This window comes from Protopterus annectens, chromosome 8.part0 (genome assembly GCF_019279795.1).
Source record: "Protopterus annectens isolate FY-2018-M chromosome 8.part0, PAN1.0, whole genome shotgun sequence".
In the NCBI taxonomy this organism is placed as follows: Eukaryota; Metazoa; Chordata; order Ceratodontiformes; family Protopteridae; genus Protopterus; species Protopterus annectens.
In genome coordinates this window covers 89,217,256-89,242,498 of record NC_056741.1, presented here as the reverse complement: position 1 = coordinate 89,242,498, position 25,243 = coordinate 89,217,256, and the positions used below count along the sequence as shown (strand labels likewise).

At 38.3% G+C, this 25,243-nt stretch overlaps 1 protein-coding gene across 1 annotated transcript in view; it reads left to right on the top strand.

The window, feature by feature from the left end:
- Positions 1-7,990: 7,990 nt before the first annotated feature.
- The window catches only part of LOC122808663 (CD209 antigen-like protein E), a gene marked incomplete at its 3' end in the record, with an annotated part of 466,626 nt that continues 449,373 nt past the window's right edge, over positions 7,991-25,243 (top strand). The window contains 1 exon segment of the mRNA XM_044079639.1: positions 7,991-8,398. Within this exon segment, the coding sequence (XP_043935574.1) occupies positions 8,308-8,398 (91 nt within the window).

Here is a 25,243-nt window from a genome sequence, read left to right as displayed (position 1 = left end):
GACATTTAAGAACTATAAGCAATAACTACTACATTAAGGATATTAACATATACATTTTTAATTGTTATACTCTTTAAATGAAATACTGCTGCATTTTGTCTCCTCCAATTTGCAGTAAGACCTTTAAAATGATAGTTCAATATCTTCTTCTTTAAAACCTTCATAATTGCAAATACTTCATTCTTTATCATTTTCTTATAGTTCTATGACATTAATGCCTGTGAGCAATATAATACTTTAGATTTCATGGACATTTTATCTTTGAACTGCTGTTTATAAGGAGTTTAGTTAGTTTATGTGACTTTCAAACTGTTTGCTAAGTTTGAAAAAATAAGTAAACTTGAAATGCACATTGTTCTCCAGTGTTTACGAATTTTTATATTGCACCCAAAACACTAAATGTTAACTGCAGTTCTATTTTCCATATGAAAATGAATATTCCTTTTATAAAATACCTCTATGAAATGTCTCTAAATTGTATATAAATACATGTCAATAGTGAAAGGATAATCAAAGGGATTAAACAAATCACATGACAAAAGGCTAGAATAATATTTATATAATGAAATATAAGAGATGATAAAGCACAGTATTATGTAAAAACACAAAAAAGGTCACACTAGTAGTTCCAGTATTCCCTTAAGCAATGAGGCTCAAAAGAAGTCCATTTCACACAAAAAGAAAATATAAAAACTTTTTTTATTAACCGCAAGATTGAGCGCTTTCATCTACTTTGCCATATACTTCATCAGTTTTTAGATTTTTTTGTGTGAAATTAACTTCTTTTGAGCCTCATTGCTTAAGGGAATATTGGAGCTACTAGCATGACCTTTTTTGTTTTTACTTGGTCGTGTGTTGGGGAAATGCTAATTGTGGATTTAAAGCACAGTATTATATCGATACCCTAAGTTATAGATAAAACCAATAAAGTTAAAACATTCTACTTGTCTCCTTTATAATTGTGGAGTAACAGAAGGGAATCAATGGTTAGTACATTCATTTATACTCACATGATTAACCTGGGATGTTTTGACCTTCCATTCATTTACTGTACTATTTATTTTAAAGTGAGTATAGTCTCAACCTTAAAAGGAGAGGTCTAAAGGCAGTTGTTCTGTCTTTTTAACTCACTGTTTACTTAGTTAATGCATGCTGTGTCCTTATTTATTTGTAGCATGTTATACTGATAACATGCTAATGATACAGCACTTTAAAAGCGTAGTGGTTCTTTAAATACAAATCACCTTTATCCCCCCCAATCTCTCTGCCATTATAAAATAAAAAGTATTCATCATCTTTTCACTTACCACTAATGCAGCAGTGGATCACTTTAATGATGAAAAGCTGATAGGAAGTATTATTCCTGTTTATCCCGTTTATTTCTGAAGAGAAGCTGAAAAATGGGCCCTTTGCATGTTTGCAAGCTTGTTGATGACATCATCACTGTTGCGACAGTTTAGTGCAAGATGGAGAGCTTAAAGTAACCTCTTGTGGATTAATCTAAGTGTGGGAATTTTCTATAATGCCTCTACTTGTCTCATGAACTCGGCGGGAATGAAGGTAGCATAAGCACAAGAGATATAAAACAAAATGGGTATGATTCAAACTAGGGAGAGGTGGGAAAAGTTCTGTATGCTTTTTTTACACTAGAACACTAGGGCAGAGGTAAAAAAACAAAGATGGAGAAAGAAAAAAACAAAAATGAAGGCATACTATATATCTATGTAAAAGAAAAACAATCCTGTCTACAGCAACACACACACCCTGAATAGTCCTACAATTCAAAAATGCTCCCAAATAACCACATCAGTGAATATCCCAAAGAAAATCCCCCTTTTCTTTTTATTTTTTTTAAACAAGCATTAGTACATTTTGCATATGTAACTGAACCAACAGGAAAATCATTAATAGATGTTTGTTTAAGAGGCTCATTTCAGTTAAAGCTTGTATGTATTTATATTATCTGATATTGCATAAATGTGTGGGAGTCATTGTTTGATAATAACAGTATTTTATATTTCTAAACAACGTTCCATATTTTTAGCCGTTATTTTTCTTATTAATTTAGTTAATAGCAATATAGACATACTAAATTAAGTTGGAGATGACTTTAAGTATGACATATTTCTGTAGTTTGTTTTTGATTTACTGATAACACAAAAATTTCACTTTTTTATAGTGAGTAAAATAAATCTTGCATAAAAATGAATTATTTACTAATATTTATGAAATATATATTATGTAGGTTTGAACAAAAAACAAAAAAGTATGTACCTGTATTCAGTGAAGAGTAATAGGTAGAGGTTTGATGACAAAGTAAACATATGAAAATTAGTAGTTATTTGGCCTTCAGTTTTTTTTTCTTTTTCTATTCAACTACTTTCCATTCTTTTTTTTTCAGCATTTCTCTTACCTGTACTGTTAGTCCAATCCATAACTTCTACTTGTTCCATTATGTTTTTGTTAAGCAGGTATTTTGTTGCAGCTTCTAGGGAATCAAATATTTTGATGCCCTCTGGAAGGAAGATGTTCAGTCCTGCTGGATATAGTAGATGTGTTTTAAGTTGTTTTTACTTCGGTGTTTTTATGATTGGATAAAATTCTCTTCTTTTTGCTACTACAGTTGAGGAATAATTGTTATCAAATCTGATTACTGAACCTTGGTATTTTATTGGGGAATTAGTCCAGGCTGTTTTTAGTATCAATTCTTTATCCTGAGAGGAAAACATCTTCATAATAATGGATCCTGGTCTAGATTTTGTTGAAGTTGTTGTTTCATTTGTTGTTAACAACCTACTCATTCAATACCATAAGACAGTGATTCAGGTAGTTTAACTGTCGATGGTATCCAAGTGGTAAGAAAATTAATAATATTGTCACCTTCTGCTTTCTCCGGTAGTCCATAAATATGAAGATTGTTCCTCCTGGACCTATTTACCAGGTCATCCAATTTATCCAGTAAGTAGTTGTTTTGTTTTAATAAAAATTCTGAATGATGCTCTTCTTCAGCTAATCTGATTTCCATGTCATTAAGAGATTGTTCCATTGTTGTTATTTGTGACTTTTGCTGCTTAATAATCTCCTGTAATTGTTCAAGTTGTTGGGGACATTTATCTTTGAAAGTGAACAACTTATTATCAATTTTGTCTGTTTTCAGTGATAAGTCCCATATATGTGTCAGCAAAGAATGTAATTCCTTTTTTAGAGAGGAATCTTGAGTTGAAGTTTTGGTGTGACTTATTCTGAAAGCTGAATGAAATTTTCTTTTCCGGTTGAATATGACAGGAATTTTAAGTTCTGATTATAAAAATAATTCTTCAGTAGAATTCCAGTTAGTTTAGTAGTAGACTAGTTCATAGGTTCATAGGTTCATACTAGGCTATCTGCCCTAGGGCATTTATAAACCTAGCCAGAATGTGTTTGGTTTTAGCCACCCATTTTAAATTTATTTTGCTATGCCCTTTTTCGAGGTTAGTATACTGTGCCTCTGTCTAACAGTGACACAGAAGTGATACCCGGGGTAAACCTACGATCTCCCATCCACTCATCAAGATTCCTCTTGAAGAGTGTCAATGAGGGACTCTTCCTAACCTGGACTGGGATTTTATTCCAGAGTGAAGGGAGCCTCTGGGTTATGAATCTGTCCCTCCAGCATGTCCTATTTATTTCAGTGCTGAGGTTCAAGTCTCTCGAGCACGTAGCTCGATGGGATTTGGATTTTCTGAGGTGCAGCTTGTCCATTAATTCCGGGTTGGACATGGCTTTTTACGTCAGGCACAGATCGCCTCTGAACAAGCGGCATGCCACTGAGTAGAGCTGGAGTTTCTTTAATTGGGCAGCATATGGCATCTGTTTGAGCCCTTTGATCTTCTTGGTGAGGTACTTTTGGGGTCTTTCCAGTTGCTGCAGGTGTCTGGTAAGGTACATCCCAAAAGGGGCATTGTACTCAATTATGGGCCTGATGAGGGATGAGTAAAGAGGCACGATGACGTCCCCTGATCTAGATGTGAATCCCTTCATGATTAGATGGGCTATATAAAATGTTTTTCTAACCACTTTGGCCACGTGGTTGTCAAATGAGAGATGCCTATCAACTTGGGTCCCCAGGTCTCTAATTACTTCTTCCGTACTTAATGGATTGCCACCTATGTGGTAATTTGTGGGCACTTTGTTTTTGCCAAAGGGGATGACTATACACTTTTTGGCATTTAGCTTGAGGCCATGGCTCTGGCACCAGTTGTCTGTTTCTATGAGGCCCTTTTGGAGGATGCTTGTGTCGGCTGGAGAGTCGATTATGGTGCCCAGTTTGCAGTCATCTGCGAACGTGGTCAGCCACAGTCCTTCCGTGTTGGCCTGTACCTCCGAGAAATATATACCAAACAAGAGAGGTCCCAGGACTGAGCCTTGTGGGACACCACTTGTAACTGGTTTGGAGTCTAACATTGTTCCAGCAATTCTAACCATGTGGGTACTGTCCTTGACTTAATTTGCAATCCATCTAGTGACATAGGGGTTTATATTTAAGCTGGTGAGCTTATCTATAATGCCCGAGTGGGGTATTGTATCGAAGGCTTTTGCGAGGTCCAGGTAGGCTGTGTGGACCACCTTCCCCTTGTCAATGGCCTTGGTGACTGTTTCAAAGAAATCAACCAGGTTTAAGAGGCAGGATCTGCCCTTAACAAAGCTGAATTGGGTAGGATCCAGTGTTTGTAGGTCCCCAATATCTTTATTTATGAGGTCAGGCTTATGGGGCGATAGTTTCCAGGATCCGTTGAGGCACCACCTTTATGGAGAGGGACAACTGTTGCTGTACGCCAGTCTTTGGGCACATATCCTGCAGTAAGGCTGAGATTGAACAGTAGTTTTATATTTGGGTTTAGCTCTTCTTGGAGTTCATGTAGGATGCAGCCCGGGACACCGTCTGGTCCCATTGATGCTGTGTTTTTTGCTTTGGAGAGGGCGGCTCTTACCTGAGCATCTGAGATGTCAGGGGGGCAGCACTCTGCTGGGATAGATATTTGCCCTTTTGGTGGGGAGGGGGGGGTTTGCGCTGAACCTGTCAGCTAGGATGTTGGCAATGTCTGTGGGTTTGGTGTATTTTTTGTCATTTTGGACTAATTCTGAGCATATCTGGGAATTACCACCCAGGTTCCTAACATAACTAAAGAAAGCCTTGTGATTATCCTTAGTGTCCTGTGCAATTTTTCTCTCGAAGCTGGCCTTAGACAATTTTATGTGTGCCCGTAGCTTTTTGCTAATACTGATCAGTGATGCCTTCCCTTTTTGGGATTTTGCTCTATCATTTAGTAGCTTCCTCCTTCTATTGTATAGTTTGTTTACGGCTGGGGTCCACCAGACAGGATGTCTGCCTTTGGAGGATTGGGTCTTGGTTTTATTTGGGATTGCATGATCCATGCATTCCTGAAGGTGTTCATAGAATGCATTTATAAAGGATTCTGCGGTCTGGGCCGTATTTTCCACAGGCCCGGGGGCTTTGAAGGATTCCACCTCAGTTTTGAGGAGTGTGAAATTTGCTTTAGAGAAGTTTTTCACTGTGGTTTTCTGGGCTAGGGTGTTGGAGCTAGAGTAATGCTCCCAGTCTATGTTTGGGTAGTTGAAGTTGCCCAATATAATGGTGTTTGGAGAGACATTCATATTTTCCAGTGTTCTCAGGAAGGCCGAGTGGGGTTCCTGGGTTTGGGAGGGTGGTCTGTAGCAGGCTATAAACTGGAAGGCAGTTTTACCCACTGTTAGTTGCAAATGGATAGTCTCTGATGCTTCGTGCTTTGCCACCAACCTGGAGGTGTGGGTATCTTTGATGAATATCGATACTGCCCCTCCTTTTGTGGTTCGGTCCAAGTTTTGGGGCCGAAAAGCATGGTATGAGGTATAACCTGGTAGTGCTGGGGTGCTCTTGGGAGCCCTGAACCAGGTTTCTGTTACTGCACAGATATCGATGTTCTCCATGCTAAGGAGAGTTTGGAGTGCATGCATCTTGAGGTTTAGACTTCTGGCATTGAGTAGCATTACTCTTAGTTTCTTATCCCTTGTGATACCTATGGAGGTGGGTTTGTCTTTTGAGCCTTGCCTAAAAAAGGCACTATGGGGGTAGCAAGAGCCTTTGCCAATATCCGAAAGCCCAGGGGTGACAGGTGCAAGCCATCCCTAGCGAAGCATCGTGGCTTGTCGAGCATATCATCCCAAGCTGACAGGCATTGGATCCCCTTTGAATGACACCAGTACTTAAGCCAATTGTTGAAATTGATCATCTTGTCTTCATATTGTGGCATCATTCTTGGTGAGGGTAAGATGCTACTCAAGGTCAGGGTCATACTGGCCTGGGCTACATGTTCAGAGAGCTCCTTTATGTCTCTTTTCATGTAGACCAGGGAGGTATGTCTCAGGTCATTCATACCAGCATGGACAATGACTGAGTCATATTTGTACTTGCCTTGGAGTGACCTGAGTGCTTGTGTTATGTGGCGGATCCTAGCACCCGACAGGCTGCTCACCGTGACCCTCTCCTTGTTCAGTCTGGTGAGCGGGACGTCAGTGTGCCTGATGATAGAGTCACCTATTACAAGTGTATCAGGTGTGTTGTTTAGTCTTAAGGGCTGTGACTGTTCGATACACTGGCTTTGTGAGATATGTGTTGCACGTGTTTTGTTTTGGGGTAGCGGCTGCTTGGGTGTCTGCTTTGGAGGTCTCTGCTGCTTCGGCAGATCTTTATTTAGAGCCTCCGAGTATGTTTTTGTGTGATTATGTGTTTGGTTTGCTGTCGTGGTAGGTCTATGTGAGAATGGAGTTGTAGTGAGTGTGGTTTCCTTCTCCTCCTGACTGGTTATGCCAGTACTGAGTTGAGAGAGCTTAGCCTCCAGTTTGGCTATATGGTTGCATCTCTCACATGTGTTGGAATTTGTTGGGAGGAAGAGAGGGTTGTCTGTGTACATGAGGCAGTTGTAACATTGCCTCAATATTCCCAGATTCACCAGCTGGACCGGAGAGGAGATTGACAACTGACCTTTGGACATGCTAGAATAATATTGGGAATTCCTTAATAATTGAAAACCAGGGCCAGTGGGGAGTGAGGGTGTAGTGCTTTTAATTTTTAGTGCTGACTTATATAATTGCTTTAGTGAGCAAGTGCCAGGTAACTTAAGTGCAATGTGTTACAGGTAACTTAAATGCAAAAATGACAAACAGTAACTTTCTCGTAATGGTTAAATCAGGCAAAAATCATTTTAAATAGAAAATTCCTGTCAGAGATGTATTTTAGGTCAGAGAGCTCGTGAAGTATTTCATTACTCATGTACTTTGCCAGTCTTTTCTTCATTTGTTAAAACTCTTATGCAGTTTAATCTGCTATAAGTGTTATCTGTATTTCTATCAAACTGTATCACAGTGTTACCTGAGGTTTACAGATAAATGTATTATAATTGTTATCTTGTGTTTTTATTCTAACTGTATGTATCACATTGTTATCTAGGGGGTTTTATCAAATTGTATGTTTTGTACATATCATTGTGGAGCTTTTCTCCCCGTGCCTCCACTGAAAACAGGCACTCTTTGGCCCAGGGGACCTTCCCAGTAAACCAATGCAAATAAATAAATAAATAAATATAAATCAACAAATAAATAAATAGATAAATATGCTGCTACCAGTTCACCATCCTGGCCATGCCCCTTTTTGTTTTCCTTGAGGGATTTTTTCATAATGTATATATTTTTATTTCATAATTCTGCAGTTATGCAGTCTATTCCCATTTCTTCAATAGTGACAAATTATGTTTCTATTTGCAGTTATTACTAGTTCAGTTCTATATAACACATATAGTACATGCCTTCTTTATGATGTGGCTTGAGTTTGATAAATCTGCATTGCTTTAAATAGTTAAGCTTTCTACACTTATATATGGTCATGTAGAACTGTGTGCAGGGCAACTTCTTTCTTTTCAGAACAGGATGTCTTTTGAGGAACTATAGACGTGTAATTAACTGTTCTGTGTTCCTCTCTGTGTCGTATATTCTGGTAGCTGAAGTCACACAGATGGAAAAAGGAGATAAAACTGAAAAAGAAGTTACTGCAGTGGTATTTGTCGCATTGAAAATGAAAACAGAAAACTTCTTTACTTTGAAGGGAGATGTGGCTACAGAAGTGATTCACTGTCCTATATAAAAAAAAGAGATCCATAAAGAAAGGGAATTAAACAAAGTCTTATATTTAACAAAAGCAGTACGTTGGAGAAGAAAGACAATAGCAAAAGACATACACTTCTATTCTTCAGACCAAAAAGCAAGAAGTGCAACATGACTGAAGAAACTGTATATGCTGATATTAAATTCAGGCAGTCAGCTGCTGGAAAACAAAGCAGCAAACCAGAAGGAAGTAAAGAATCTGGTAGTGTAGTTTTTTATTAATTATTAGCATTTGTGATTATACTTTCTTATTTAAAACCTTAATTTTATACTACTTATTTTTATAACATTATTCTAACCGTGGATTTCTTCTCAAGCTATGATCATTTTTCTCAGTAGTCATTTGAAGACAGTTTTTAATAACAAAAGACCCAGTGTAATACACTTGTTATGGAGCAAGTGGGAATTTTTAATTTACACTCACTGAATATGTTTATTTTGCCACATATAAAGGGATGTGAAAATTATGAAGATAGTATGACTAATGACTTACATTTGGGTGTGGTTACTATGTGTAATTTATTCAGTATTTATTAAATCAAACCCGCAATTCCATTTTAAAGTTACATTATTTTTGTTTCATTGTAGTAAGGTATTATTCACTTAAGGATGTCAATTAAAATATATTAAAAATATCAAATAAATTTAAATGGCAATTTATTCCTTTGCTCATTCATACATTTTGCAGTACTTTCATACATTTCATCATGACAGCGAAGAAGACGTTTTTCCTAACACGCATTGGACATATGGCAGAGAAACAGTCATGTATGGAATGTTGACCCATCGTGGGATACATACACACACTCAGGCAGTCAGTATATGTATGACTGCAGGTGATTTTACAGGACTGTCATTCCACATATCTGCATGTTTTTGGGCTGTGAGAGGAATTGAAAGCACCTGACTAAATCCCATAGGAGCACAGGCAGTTCGTGTAGACTGCACAGAAATTACCCCAGTCTGGAGCCAAGCTACTGAACACTAAATTGTGGGTCAGCTGATCAACAGAAGGGTAGTTGTGCTAACTGATGTGCCCATGTCTCTGCTGAAGAGACACACATCGTGACAAATATCAGGACTAAATAAAAGTATGTTAGGGAGGATGGAGAATGGTGTCTGGGTACAGGAGGGTAGGTACAACAAAACATGCAAACAGTGAGCATAAAAAGCAAAAGCAGAATGCATGTATGTGTTTTGTGTTTGTTTAAGTACTTATTTATATATTTATTTACCATTTTATAGCTAGATAAGTAGAATTGTCCAAACAAACCTATATCAAGCACAACTTATGTCAAACGGAAAGTAAAACATGTTGAAGTGGCATTCATGTAGGTTACTATTTAATGACAGACATTTATTAGAAAAAGTTACAACTAGTTTCAGTCAAGGCATTAAACCTTCAGATAGAAATGGTCAGAGGGGTTCTAGATTATTAGTTCATCAGGTGAAGTAATATGTTCATACTATAAAAGACACTCACAATGATGTAATGCAGCATACATAATTAATATGTAAGGAATGTTGAAATATGTACAAAAACAGCTTGGGATTAGTTATAAAGTTGAAGCCCAAATGTCCAAATACTGTGAAATGAGTATATTACATAAAGCCCATACCTGACTATGCAGTCATGCTATTACATAAGGTGGTGTGATCTGGGCTTTTTTTCTGTAAACATGCTTACATAGTTTTATCCTTTGTAGGACATGTGATGATGCTATCTGAAGTTTCCTCAAGACTAGGGAGAGATGACTACAAGTAAATGGAAATGGACTGAGTGTTAATTTATTCATTTATTCATACATTTATTTACTTTAATGCTTTTTATTTGCATTTTTAGGAAGTGTCTAGTATTGCATGCAAACATACGCATGATGACATGAACTGGCTAATAGACAAAGTCCTATCTAATTCATGTTCACAATGGAGCCTTATGTGCTTACTGGTAACCCCCAGTCCCTTTCCTTATTGTTTTGCTGTTCCTCTGCTCTCCACAACTCCTCACCCATTTTTTTTTCTGTTTGTCTGTTCTTATTTCCTAAGGTTGCATTGTTTGGTCTCATGTTAGTATTTACCTAATATCCCATTCCCACCAGATTTAATTCCTGTATTATTTTTTTCAGAGAGGTGATGTTGTTCAGAACATCCATGCTTCCCTGTAAGCTTCCCCCTACCATGTTAGTACAGTCTATATTTTGATCATGCTACCCTTAAATAACACCTGTTCTCTTCTGCTGTCTTCAGTGCGCCCTTTCTTAACATCAAGGCCCAACATATGGTACCATTTCTTACCTGCACTCCCCAAATGGTTCCTCCTCTTCTGGTCACCTTGCCCCATGTATCCTTTGCCTTCCCACAATCATAACACATATATATTATTCCCACATTTTCTGTCCCAGATCTCCAGCAGCCATCACTCTCTGATCTGCCTTCTTAATCTTTATAGGGTGAGATACCAACTGTGTAGGATCCTTAACCACTTGTCTTGACTTGTATTTAGTATTTTAATTTTCCTGTTATGCATCATGCCTATTTCCAGTTCTCCCTCTCTCTCTCTTATAATTCTCTTGCTCTCTGCCATCCCTTTTGTTACAGAGTCTTGCCTTATTTTTCCATTGTTTACTTTCATGGTTTCTACCTAGGTACCTATAGATCATCCCCACCATCTCCTGTTCCTTTCATACTTCTGTCACATTCTGAATATGTTCACTTCCTGTATTCTATTCTGTTCTGTCATAGTTCTGACTCTATGTTGTTTCTCAGTTTTCCCTTTAACTGTCTCCAGCTTCTTCTGAGTCTGAAAATAAATTTGCATGATGTGTAGTATTACTAAATAAAAAAGAAAAGAGTTTCCATTTTACTTGCAATAATATAACATATGCAGTGTAGAAGCATGCAGGGTTGGGGCTGGGAACTGTGTAACTGAAGCATCATATTTGTATGATCCAAGGGTCTCAGTCATTATATACTGTAAAGAAAGTCCTTAATTTATTTATTTATTTATTTTTTAGCACTTTATGTATCTGTCACTTATTGGTGAAGAGATCATGGTAGTAGGTTTATTTTCTTACTAAACACCTTTGGGAGATTTGGCATAAGACTTTAAGAGGTAGAATGAAATATCTGATGGATTATGCAGCTATATTTCCATGGATGCACATTATTTTCAAATATCTGATTGGCTCACTGATTTTTCTTATGTTACAGCACTCTACATTATCCAGTTAAAAAAAAAATAATATAGGGTGTAAGTTCAAACTGCTAGTGAAAAAACATTTTCAGGTATTTGTTTACTTAAGATGAAGCCCTAAAGTGATCTCACTGACTGGTGAATTAAGGCAGTTACCATACGCAAATGAAATAATGAAAATTAAATGCATCAGCACCAAGTCAGGATCTTTGTTTCCTAATAGTACATTATTTGTGATTATAATATGTAATATATGTCCTAAAGTTGTATATGCAGTTTCACTTTTGGTAGGCCAGTATTTATATATATTTGTTTTTATGCATCTGTTTATGTATATCGAATCTTCTATATGGCTATCTATCTATCTATCTATCTATCTATCTATCTATCTATCTATCTATCTATCTATCTATCTATCTGTCTATCTATCTTTCTATCTACCTATATCTATCCATCCATTTGTCCATCTAGCTACCAGCTGTCTATCAAGCAATCTTTCATATGCTGTACTCTTATTTAATGATTTGCCACAGTCCTCATAGATGTTTGGCATATATTTGCTGCATCTGATGAATCTGATGAAGTCTAGGTTACCAAGACAAAAGCGCTCATGTTTTATGTCATAATAAATTATTATTAACAGTCACCACTTTGGGTGTTGGACTTTCTATTTATTTATTCGTTTTGGAGTTTTTTAAACAGTTTCAAATATTTGCTGCATGACAATACAAAACAGTATAGGGCCTATTATAAGTCTAAATATAAATATCAACCCACATTTAAAGTAACAAAATCTGAGTGTAAGAAATAACACTCCCGACTGTGAGTGATGTTATATTTAGTGCAGAAAAACACCAATCATGATAACAGTTGTTTGAAGGCTGCTCTTCCTAATAACTTATAGAATAAAATCATAATTTTTGTTTCCACTTACATGATTTATTATTATGGAGTTATCAAATGTGGGACATTTCTTAATTTGATTTAGTTATTAGCAGTTAAAATTAGTGGGTGTTAAGCACCTGTTTTTTATGAGTGATGTGTGAGCATTGTCTAAAGAGGTGACTTGCTTGAATTTCTTCAGCTTTAATTATAAGTGTTTCCTTAGCTGCTGCAGAGAACCTGTCAATCTGTTTTTTAAAGTGATAGTGAACAAGAATATGGGCCTAGACAGTCTAATATGTAAACTACACAGCCCATGCACCAAAAAAAACATACACTAGTTAGGCATAGACATCCAAATGGTTTATAGTACAGCCTCACCAGTATTAAAAATAGCTGTATGTTAGAAAAATGAATATGACAGCAGGCAGGTTTCCTTAGAGGTCATTGAAAACCAGGGGTTTAGGTTTAAAGTGCTCAGTATGTTTAACTATTCTAAGTTTTTTCAGCATATAGGTTGTAGTTTACATGTCACACTGTCCATTCATGTTCAATAATGTAATTTCTGAGACCCATTGAACATGCTGTTTGAGTACGACAGCTGTGTACCTTAGTGGGAGTGTCTCCTTTTTCCATTGTTTTCTGACCCGGGAGTTACTACACATAAGGTTGGAGGAGTGAGTTGTGGAATGACTTGACCCCTTGTAAAAATGTTTAATTCTATGTGTGTTGTTGGGTTTTGGGCAAATGAGTCATCAATCAGTTTTGATTGAAACTGTTTTTATGAATGATCATTTGCTGAGTGCTTATACTGGATGCAAAAAGATATAGTAGTGTTTGGCATGTTTTGATTAATTTTGACATGTCCTCATATTATACTATTGCTTTGCCTGGTCATGTGATAGTCTATTATAAAGTAATAAAATCTAACTCTATAAAAAGATAAAATATGATAGCTGTATCATATCTTTAAAAATGATTTCCTTATTTTGTTGATTTCATACTGCCTCCTGTGCAACATTTATTTCTGTTTAAGTTAAAACATTAAAGTTACTTCTATCCTTGTGAGAGAAGGTAAATCTCATGGTGACCTGGGCATCTGCTCATGCCAGGCATTGTAATAAGTAAATTCTGATTGGCTGTTATATTGTTCTGCTTTACACATTATTGACTGTCTTTTGGCTAGCCTGCTCTGTTCTGCAAATCACAATATAGAAAGGCATCATCAGAAATCATAAGTTTTAAAGCCCCTGTGCTTCCTTATACTACCCACCTCTATACTGAACAATGCCCCTACTTGGAGATGCAGGCCTACCCAGTTCTAGCAGCACTATAGACCAGAGGCAATAATTGGCACCAAAGTGTAACCACTACCTCCTGGCTGAGTCATGTGATGCTTCTCTATACCAAGCTGTGCCCCACCCCCACCAATATTCTGCAAGTATAACACCCTCGTCTTATCAAGACTTGCAAATATAGAGTAGAAGCTTGCTATTACATGTAGGACCTAAACTATAGCAGATATAGCTATTCAAATTACAGCGTCCTTGTAATTATTCTGTGATATATAGCTTATGAAATCCCTCTGAAAAGTATAGAGTTAGCTTATGAAAATCATAACTTAATTGTTTTTTTTCTCACACACAATATATAATTGGTACTTCTAATTTATTGCTAATCCCTCTTCTTGGTAGAGAGGCACAATTTGCCTTACCAGTATTTCTCTCTTTATTGAACATGCAAAAGTCTACAAATTGTACTCTCTAGCTAGCCTATTATACAGTAGTTCACCTGTTTTATATCAGTTTACACCTGTTTACCTGTGTTATGCCACTTCCTGAAGATAAAGGACAGCTGTCTACCACTGCAATATCTGTTCCTTGCCTATTAACACCTGGAATTCTAAGCCAGGGTGCAAGCTGCATTGTGCTTACAGAAACCACCTACTTTTACCAGATATTGAATCTATATGTGAAAGGTGTAGAGAGATAACCTCTCATCTGCTCATACTGGCAGCACCTACTACTTTGCCAGAAGCCTTATTCACTTAACACCAGTATGTCACCTACCAATAAGTACTTAAGAAATCCATTTGTGAGTATTAAAGGTCTCTGAAGCATAAGCCTGAGGCACAGTTTCCTCAAATGCATACAGACACTCCACAGGCTTCGAACTTAGCACCATCCGACTCATAGTCTGTTGATGGTTCACCAAGCTAGGACAACCACATGCTTAAAGCTTCTTGGGACAACTGCTACACGTAGAAATGCTACAGACATAAGTGATGCCATAGCGAAACACATAGCTGTACCATTCAATAGACTAACCAAGGTAAGTGTGACAGTGGTCTGACTCCTGGGTGCCAAGCACAGGGCAGGCAACTAGGGCTTTGAATTCCCTTCAGCCCAGGTGCTTACAGGTGTACATAAACCATGTTCATTGTTCATTTGAATGGAAATGACTTGAAATACATATCCTTAGAGTATACGCAAAAAGGCATGCTGGAGCTCGCAGAGGATATGTCCAAAGTTAGTGTGCAACTAGTCTTATTTTTTTTTATTTTTTTTTTTTGTTACAGAGTATCAGCCATATGTCTCCCTTTCCCAGAGTCAAATAACCCATTCATTCCTTCATCAAGGCGAGAGTCATCTGGCTCATTTATTCCCTAGTGGAAGTGAGAGTCAGGTTTTATTGAGGAGGTCAGTCAGTACATCCTGTGGATTCTCCTATGCCCACCTCATCATCAGCCTGTGCAGTCTTCCACAGATATGCAGTCTCCTGACAAAGTGTCACACTATTTCTATTGCAGGCATGCATCAGCCTGTGCAGTCTATTATACCAACCTTAGCAGGTACATGAGTGCTTCTACAGATGTGCAGGCTCCTGACCAAGTGGCACACTAGTTCTGTTTTAGGCATGCATCAGCCTGTGCAGCCTATTATCGCTACCTTAGCAGGTGCATGAGTGCTTCCACAGATATGCAGTCTCCTGCCCAAATGGCACACTATTTCTATTGCAGGCATGCATTGGCCTGTGTAGTCTATTATCGCTACCTTAGCAGGTGGATGAGTGCTTCCACAGATGTGCAGTCTCCTGACCAAGTGGCACACTGTTTCTATTGCAGGCATGCTAGGCTCCTTATGCTACACTAATGCACTTGCATTCCTACAGAGTGATGGGTGAGCCAGCACTGTCCAATCCTTCACATCCTCCAATCCAAGGTCCATCAGTGCCTGTGCTGCTAAACAAACATGGGCCATCTCAGATGCAGTTATAGATTTATCCCTATGCAAAACTGGACCTGAAGTAGGCATATAGTTTTGAGCAGAATTCAACCATCACCAGGAATGATTCCATGCTATAAACTAAAGATGACTGGATTCAGCAATTATTTTAGCTATTTCTGTCATGCAAACAGGGTTCAAAATGTATGTCTTACTGGAGTGAGATAGTTCACAGTTCTATCCATCTGCTTTTCAACAAATGGCCTAGACATCTATCATCAGGGCAATTGTATACTACCACGTACTTTCTACATCCCATAGTGCCTTTTTTGGCAATAGCAGTCTGCTCCATCTTCCAACCTAGCCAAATCAAATCTGGGCAGTACAAAAGTAGTACTGCTCATCACTAGAAGCCACAGTAAGAAATTTCCCACCATAAATGCCTTCTAGGGCTCTAGAAGACATAGATATCTGCATCATCACTGAGAAATTAATCCAGTACATTGATAACACATTCATCCTACCAGGATTCATTGTCATCTACTTGTTCAGACTGTCTACTAAAGGTATCTCAAAATAGAAGCAGTGTAACTACACTATGGGACTATGTCCCACTGCCACTGAAATCCATGAACAATGTAAATTCATTTAAAACACAGCTTAGACCTTGCCTAAATCCCACTGTTATCTTCGATTTGCCGTATCTTCAAACTACTTTTTTTCACTCCGAATCCTACGCCCCAAAAACAAATGTCACCAATACCTGAACAGTTTTACTAGCAATTCCTAGCAATATACATAGTTTTACAGCACAGCATCCCTTACCTGTATCCTTCTAATATAAACCTTATGACAGCCATATATGTCTCTGAACATATTAAACAGCCCACCTATTAACTACAATATTGACATTTTCTGCCATACCAAGTCCCTTCACTCACTTACATTTCTTTGAATTTCTAATCACTAATCACAAGATTTATCATATGCTCAACAAACCCACTAATACACCTCTTCAAATGCTCGATGTTGAACATCTGCTAAATGTTTAAGCATCTTCTGTGCTATAATAGTTTCTTTTATTTGATGTGAATGCAATCTAATTATTAAATATATGTGTAATTGTTAATGTATATAACTTTATGTCTGTTTAACAATGTTTGCAATATGGTGGAGCTCTTCACCCTGGGCCTCCACTGAAAAGGTTTTTTTGAAAAAACCTAGTTGGACAAACCTGGTAAACAAAAGCAAAATAAAATAAAATAAGTATCTCGATAACAGATAGTGATGTGGTCATATTCTCTATAATTCCATCATATCTTGACTTATGTAGGAGATGACAACCTCAATCTTTTCCACATCCTGTTAACTACAAAGAAGATCCTCTACTATATCCTTGCAATCTATAGCACCCTTCTATGACATCCACTACCCATGATGTATATTTAAACAAAAAGCAAACAAAAAAAGAATAATAAACCAACACCTCAATTTATTTTAGATGAATCTGGAACCTCGGCTATTCTCCTTCTCAGGATAATAAACCAATAACATAAGGTCACTTCTGTACAGGTTAGACCCAGTTAATAAACACTTCATAACACAATTACTTAACAATAAATTTAACTGATTTGTAAATATAAATATTACAACTAAACATGTTATGCATTAATGTATATAAAAATTTTAATTAATGTCACATTATATTTTTCAATATCTGAAACTTCAATTTAGACACTTCTCATTTAAAATGACAAATTGATTTCCAGCTTTAACCCCCTAGGGCACAAAGTCTTAGAATTTGTTATCATCTTACTTTCTAATTCACTAAACTTAATATCAGAATTATTCCCTCTAGGCAAATGGGGCTGGGCTAACACACTGAGACCCTCAGCATTGAACAAAACATGATTATTCAATAGAATTTCAACTATACTTTTACACACTGTGAAGAACACACTACTATATATGAATACACACAGCACTTCCTATATTTCATCAAAGTAACTCTATTGAACAAATTGTTCACTCCCTTACCAGTGGCTCAGATTTACTTGACTGAGTTATCACAAATATAGTACCACTATGCTGTTTGTCTGTATGTACCTTGTAACTGGTTAGATGATGGATTTTTACCAATATGCAGAGGTTTTCACCATTAAGACCCACCCAACGTACCCAAAGCCATCCTGTCTGTGGAGATTTCTCTAAGACAAACTTGCTGTATCTGACTAATGACCTGAAGCAGCTTAAGAGCAATTCCCCACCCCCGAGGACCCTGTAGCCAACATTGCTGAATTTGAAGTGCATCACTGTGAAAGGTGATCTGCCCTGGACTCAGTGCTACAATGGTACACCCCCAATCAGCAATTCTGATCTAGTAATCAAAATCTCCTCATGGTTTAAAACTTCAACAACATAGATGGAAAAGCTCTGTATTCCAGCCATGTCTCCTGTGGCTGGAACTCCATTTCACTCCCTATTAGAGCCAATGAAAACTCACACACAAAACCAAACTAAAGCAACACTTCCTTAACTCTTGGCTATGCTGCTGTTATACTTCAGGGTAAGATAACCAACTTGCACTACCACCATAATACGTACTGTACTTAAAACTCTGTTGAATCACCTCTGTACTGAAGCTGTCACATCATTTAAACACCCCTACAGTATACTAATCCTAACATTTATTAAGTGTTTTTGAGAGGCTTTTTGTCTTACCATGTCCTACCATTATGTGGAAATGTATAATTTATTTATTTTATTTTTATTTGCAGTTTGTTAACCGGGAAAGTCCATTGGGCCATGTTGAGCCCATTTTCACTGGAGGCCCAGGGAGAAAATCTCCAGTAATGAGAGTATTTGTAATATTTACAAAAATAAAAGAAACAAAAATTACAAGTAATAACAATAATGTCTTAAGTATTGTTATTATATACAGATAATGGGCAGGATTCACAAAGACTTGTAACTCTTACACGGAGGCTGCAGTTAAATGGAGTGATGTCAGCATGCCATGCATATTCATGAGAGCATGCTGACTCACACCTAAGGCTAACACGGTCCGTGTGAGAAAGTAGGGGGCGTGTCCACAGGGCGAGTCATGCAAACGGACACGCCCCCAGAAGAGTCACAGTCCTGAAAGTAAACACCCACGAGTGAGTCCATGTAAATGTCAACAAACACAACACAACACATGCCCCCACAGACTATAAATATAAAATGTAAAAATAAACAGTTATATATTTTTTTGTAAGTTTTACAAATGTTTGCCCGTAATTGCACTCGTTTGCGCGGGTGTGCCCTTCGCTTAGCCACAGTTAGCAGTCAGTGGAAAAGCATATAAGATCTAAATATGCAAAGTAAGCCAAGAAGCAATAGTGTAGCAGTAGAGATGTCGGCTGAAGAGGAGGCAGTCACGGTTCGAGCCCCAACAGCATCAATTTTTTTTTTCTAGTGAAATAAGCACGATACAATTCCCTGACATATATGTACATATATATAATTATATTTTATGTAAAATGTAATGAAATGGGCCATGTATTTTGAAGAAATGTGAGATAATAAAAAAAAAAAATGTCAGAAGTGCCTATAGCTGAGCTACGCTCTAACAAGCTGAGTATATCTGCCTGTAGGTGAGCAGTGGTTTAACAGGTGTAAATTGAGTGCCCAGAGTTGAGCAGCATTTTAACATGCTGAAACTGTGTGCCTGTAGCTGAGCTGAGCGTAATATGCATGCTGACAGCCAAATGACGCGTAAACCAGCGTCGCCCATTTGCACGGAGCTGCGCACCGTGCCAACAAGCTTACCGGCGGGCAACGTTGAGCAAGCTGTATCAAAACTGCCTTTACACAGACACATCTCCTAGCCTGTCTAGACAGTCATAAAATAAAAAAAGCAATGTCCAGGCTCGAACCTAGGATACCATGTACCATAGTCAAAGTACTGAACTACTAAGCCATGACAGTTGCACTCAGAAATGCAGTATTAGCATATATATATAGAAATGAATGGAAAGAGAAGCATGACAAAGCAGGTTTTGTGAAGCTGATACATTTTCAAAATGGCCAATCACAGATAAGTGCGGGTAAAATGGCATATATAAGCCCCATAGGAGGGGAATACACAGCATAACTGATTGTGGAACCCATTTGCAGTCAGAATGGCAGGTGTAGGAGAGGGTAGTTGTTTCCGAGCACAGAGATGGGGCATTGAGGAGTCCAAATATATGGTTTGTCTCCTTGTCCACGATCATGAGGCCCAACTCATGCAGGGTCAGGTCCTGTGGGGAGCATACAAGGTTGAGGCGTGGGACTGGTTGGCACATGATCTCACCAGTGCCACAGGAATACCAAGGACTGGTGAACAGGTCCGTCACTACCATGCGGACCTGAAGAGATGGAAGCAGAACCAACTGAACCATTAGATCCAGGAGGCCCGGCAAATGCCCAACACCCCACAACTGAGTAAGTTACATGTAATTATTTATGTAAGAAATAAAACTAGCTGATATTATGGAGATGTGTATTCCAATATCACTTCATTTATATTACAGTTGCAGGTGTACATTCTGCGAATCGTCGAGCCTATGCCGATAGGCTTGTGCGGTTGCGCCCCCAGGCAGGTTAGTAATCCTCTCCCTGTAACTGTAAATAAATATAAATATGACAGCTTGCAAAAGAGTGCAGCGTAGTCAGTTATTAATAAAAACTGCAAGTAACAGTGTAAGAGAGATTCTGCTAGTACTGTGTGATTACATAAGTGTGATTCAGCCCGTAATCCAAATATAAAAATGAAACAAGTCTGAAATAAAGATGTTCCACCTGTACTGTAATAGGACATAACCTGCAGCAGGCTGTAAATTACAGCTACACAAGTTGAGTACAACACATGTGTGAAATATATCCCTGTTTAAACTGTGAAACATGACACAAGTGAGACTGTTGGAAAGGATTGTTATAACCAAGTAAAACATGTTAATAAAGCCTAGAATTAAGTACCATCCTGAATTCTAAACAGAAAACAAGTGAGAGTGTGAGAAAGAGGTATGAATCCACCAAGAAAGTTGTAATAACTCCTAAATAAAGTATACTGCGGTCAGTACAGCATGACATGAATGTGACAGGCACAACCAAAGAGTGAAATGTGTGCAATAAAGTAGTGAAGCTGGAATGTGTGTCCCACAATTTGGATATGTAGCTGTACCTTAGAAATATGCAGATAGTTTGTTTGTATGCAATACAAAACATCCACTGTTGTCTAGAGCCATAGAAATTAAATGTAGCAGGATGCTGTAGCTGAACAGAGGCAGATATGAACGTGTATGAATAAAAATGCAATGTATATTAATGTAGCAGTAACATTCCCATCACCAACATGCCTAAGTTTACACATAGGAAATTGTAGTCAGACCTGTAGGGTGTATATATCTGCAGCTAGTAGAAATGTACAGCATATGTATAGGTAATTTAAGTTGTTAATGAAATATTTCTTCACCCTACCCTATAACCACAAATAATCCATCTCACATGAAATGGGTATGTGTATTCACAATTAATTCCCCTGGACATTTGTCCTGTTGGCTCATAAATATTTGCATGTACGTTGATGCATGTGCCCTGTTCATACATCCAAACCTGATGGCCTGTTGCCATCAATCAACCCTGCATGCTGTTGGATTGTGTACTATTGTTGAAATTATGCATGTGTTATGCTTGCTGTTCAGTGTTTTGAATTTATGGGTGTTTGGTTAATGGGAATACTAATGCATGCTGTTACAACTAATTGTGAATGGTATTGTTTGTTACTAACCCACACCATCCTAAAATATTGAAAACATAGGATGACAGGGAAGGCGGGTTCCAGTGGACCCACATCTCCCACCTCAGCTGGCGAGTGCACCTGGCACTAGTGCCCAGGCCGGACTCTCCTCCGGTGGCCCTGTGCCACGTTCAGGTGGAAGCACTGCAGGGGATGGGGCTCATCCCCCCTCTGCAAGCATGGCCAGGGGAGACCGTCCACTCACCCTCTGTAGTGTCCGGACTGTGATGCATAGGGAGATGAGGCATTCTGTGCTTGACCCCCTATGCCAGCTTGAGGCGCAGGTGGCACAACTCATGGGTGTGCCTGCTGCCCATCCTACACAGCCCCCAGCACAGCCCCATCCTGGGCAGTGAAGGCACAGTGGCAACTGCCCATGGGTGGGGATCTCAGTTCCACTGTTGCCATCTGTGGGCTCATAGGCTCGAGTTATCCCAACATCCGTCCCCGTCAAATGTGTTTCCCCCCCACATGTGTCATACACCACTCCTGTATGCATCTTGTTTGTCTTGTCTGTTAACCACCCCTACCTAGCTCCCCAACTATACCTACTTCCCATACCTGACATTCCACTCTCACCTAAAAAAAAAAAAAAGGCACTCTGTTCCCAGAAAAAAATCACACCCCATACATAGCTGCCCATTTCACAGACATGTCTGCTGGACATGTGAACTGGCAATTACAATTGGCTGTACAACAAATTTTATTGTCCTCACCCCTCTCCCAGGGGTGGAAGGTTTCAAATTTCACACCAAATTACACATGTATGCACAGCTGTTGCTGATAAAGAAATGTGCAGCTATGGGCCTTTCCTACACCCTTCCTGCAAATCCTGAGCTTGTTTCCCTACTGTCCTACCCTCTTTTTGACCGTTTTTTCACCACTTTCCTGTCTCCCCATTTTCATTTCTTTCAAAGAAATTAGCGCAGGTTTGCGCAAGAGTAAGCACTTTTAAGCAGTTGTAAGCGGGCGTGCGATTGTGTGCGCTTAGCTATGCATGTGTGCGTGAAGCTAAACGCCAGTGCGCATGCGTGAGCTCCGCACAAACCAGCGCTAACCCGCTTACAACTGCTTAAAAGTGCCTTAGTCACTCTGAATGACAAGGCCTGTAGTCTGCTCAAAATCAAAATAAAATCCCACTGTCAGTCCCGAACCCAGGACCTTGGAAACAGTAGTCTGCATGACTTACCACTAAGCCATGACTGCTATACAAGAACATTGTGTTACAATAAATATATCATGCAATAGTAGGAATGAATGTAAAGGGAATATAGGAAGTCTAGTACACAAAGCATGTCATGTATATTTACTGTCAAATGTAGTGGATTTGTATAATAGTAGTGTGTGAAGAGAAACAGCCATGCTAGTTGGTAGCTAGTATGTAACAATGTCACTGTAGCACCTTGCAAGCCACACACATACTCAGAGCAGGATAAGCACTGCCCATACCTCTCAACCTCTTACAGCAAGAAATCTGGACAAAGACATAAATAATGGGGAGCAAAGGCCCAAAAACAGGGACACATTTCAAATATTGCTCCTACAAACATAGAAAGTTGATAAATAATGGGTTTTGCATTAGTGTGGATATTATGAAGGGTACAAAGTCTGCAACACAAATGTTTGTCATTATGTACTGACCTGAACCCTGAGTGATATGCCAGAAAAAGCAATGTTATTAGAAATGGACCAAGAATATGCTTAAAATTCCTGGACATTCTGCGAATATATGTACAGTTGAGATGTATGACACTGCCATATTTGAATAGTTAAGAGCCTAGACATAGCAACAGTGACTGAGTTACAGGGATGCCCCACTGACTCCCTGTGAAATGTACTAACAGTAGGCAGAAAGGTGTTACAACACATGCAATGGTAACTATGAAGTACTGAAAGTATGCACCACTTGCACGGCAGAAATAGTGTAGTAATACATATGCTCAAGATAGCCCACAGTCACAACTGCAGAATATCAGACAATTTCATGGGTGTACCTCACTGATATGTACCATTCCATGAGGCTGATAAAAGATGCACCTGAGAGTATCTGAGACCTGCTCAGCAGCAGAATCAAATACCCTAATAGATGTCAAGGCCCACACCATGGCCAGACCACACTGCATGCAGTACCACCCTACCACAACAAACAGATAGAGAATTGCTGCCCAAACAAATATAGCAAGCATTCCAAGGTGTGAATGTAAATGGAAAATAGGAAAGCCATAGCAACACAGTACAGTCAAGACAACTAGCAGGCATACAAGGAGTGAATGTAAAGGCCAAATATTGAAGCCATAGCAACAAATTGCAAGAGCCACTGCTATATACCAGTTACACCACAAGTCCCACAGGAAACTACACACACCCATATTAACAATAGTAGTAGTCTTAGGTGTCAGTTTACATACATACTTAGTACAGGAAACTGAAGAAAGGAATATGCAGGTTACACTACAACATGCATTGCAGTGTCTACAACACAGCCTGAAATATGAGAGAGATACTAACCTTTACACTCACAGAAGAGTGTCCACAGCATACCAGCATGGTCTCCACCCTGAAAATCTGAAAGGGCTATGCCTATCTAACATACCTTTTTATAGCAATGTCCTGAAATCAAAGTGAGAACTGCAATCAGTACACAACAGGCTGCATGCAATTAGCAAATGCTGGCTGACAACTGGTGCAGAGGCCATCACATGGACATAGGCAGATACCTACAAAAGCATCCTGTACTCCTAGTCCATACATGCAATACTTTCATTGCACCCTCTGGAGGGAGAGAGAGAGCCAGACTACAGGTTGCAACTGGAGCAGCAGCAGGACACCTATCCAAAAGGCAACACAATCAGCTGTGACAAACACAGGTAATGTAAAGTAATAATTTAATAGTGTACATACTGTGAACCGTCCATATGTGTTATTGGTCTGTATCTATATATATATATATATATATATATATATATATATATATATATATATATATATATATATATATATATGAAGATGTGCATAGGGGACATACAGCAACTATCACTGAAGGCTGTACATACATATGTATGTGAAGGTATCTATGTGCACATATCAATGTAGGTTGTAGTGCAATGTACAATGCAGGTTGTATAGTTATGTATGTTTACCAGTATGTTAGTGTGTGTATACATTTCTGTAAATAAACATGTTTATAAAAATATCTATCATATGTATACGTATGTATGTCAATATATGTATGTATATATATATATATATATATATATATATATATATATATATATATATAATATGCATATATGTATACATAGATAGAGAGGGATGTAGGAATACATAGACAGATATAGATAGATAGAATATGTACATACATATATATGTAATACACACATACATATATAGATATATGTAGATACATATACATAGACAGACAGATCTGACTGTCTACAGATATGTCTGTATATGACTATCTCACACTCCCCCTGTCCCACCCCCTCTCTCACTCTCTCCCCCTCTCCCTCTCTCTGTCTCTCTCCAACCCTCTTTCTCCATATCTATATCGATATATGTACATCTATATATATATATATATATATATATATATATATATATATATATATGTAGATATATATACATACAATATATGTAGATATATATACATACAATATATATATATATATATATATATATATATATATATATATATATATATATATAGAGAGAGAGAGAGAGACATACTGAGTGAGGCACATGTGTGCAGATGTATTGCAACAGGTGCCTGGTGACAAAGGCATGGAGTGAATACCAGTGTTGATACTGGAGTATCATACCCCATTCCAAATCACCTACACCAGTAACCACCACATATGTGCTTGCCTGCCCACCACTGCATGTGCCAGGGGGGAAGAGGGGCAAAAAAGTGTACAATAGGCTCCCCAT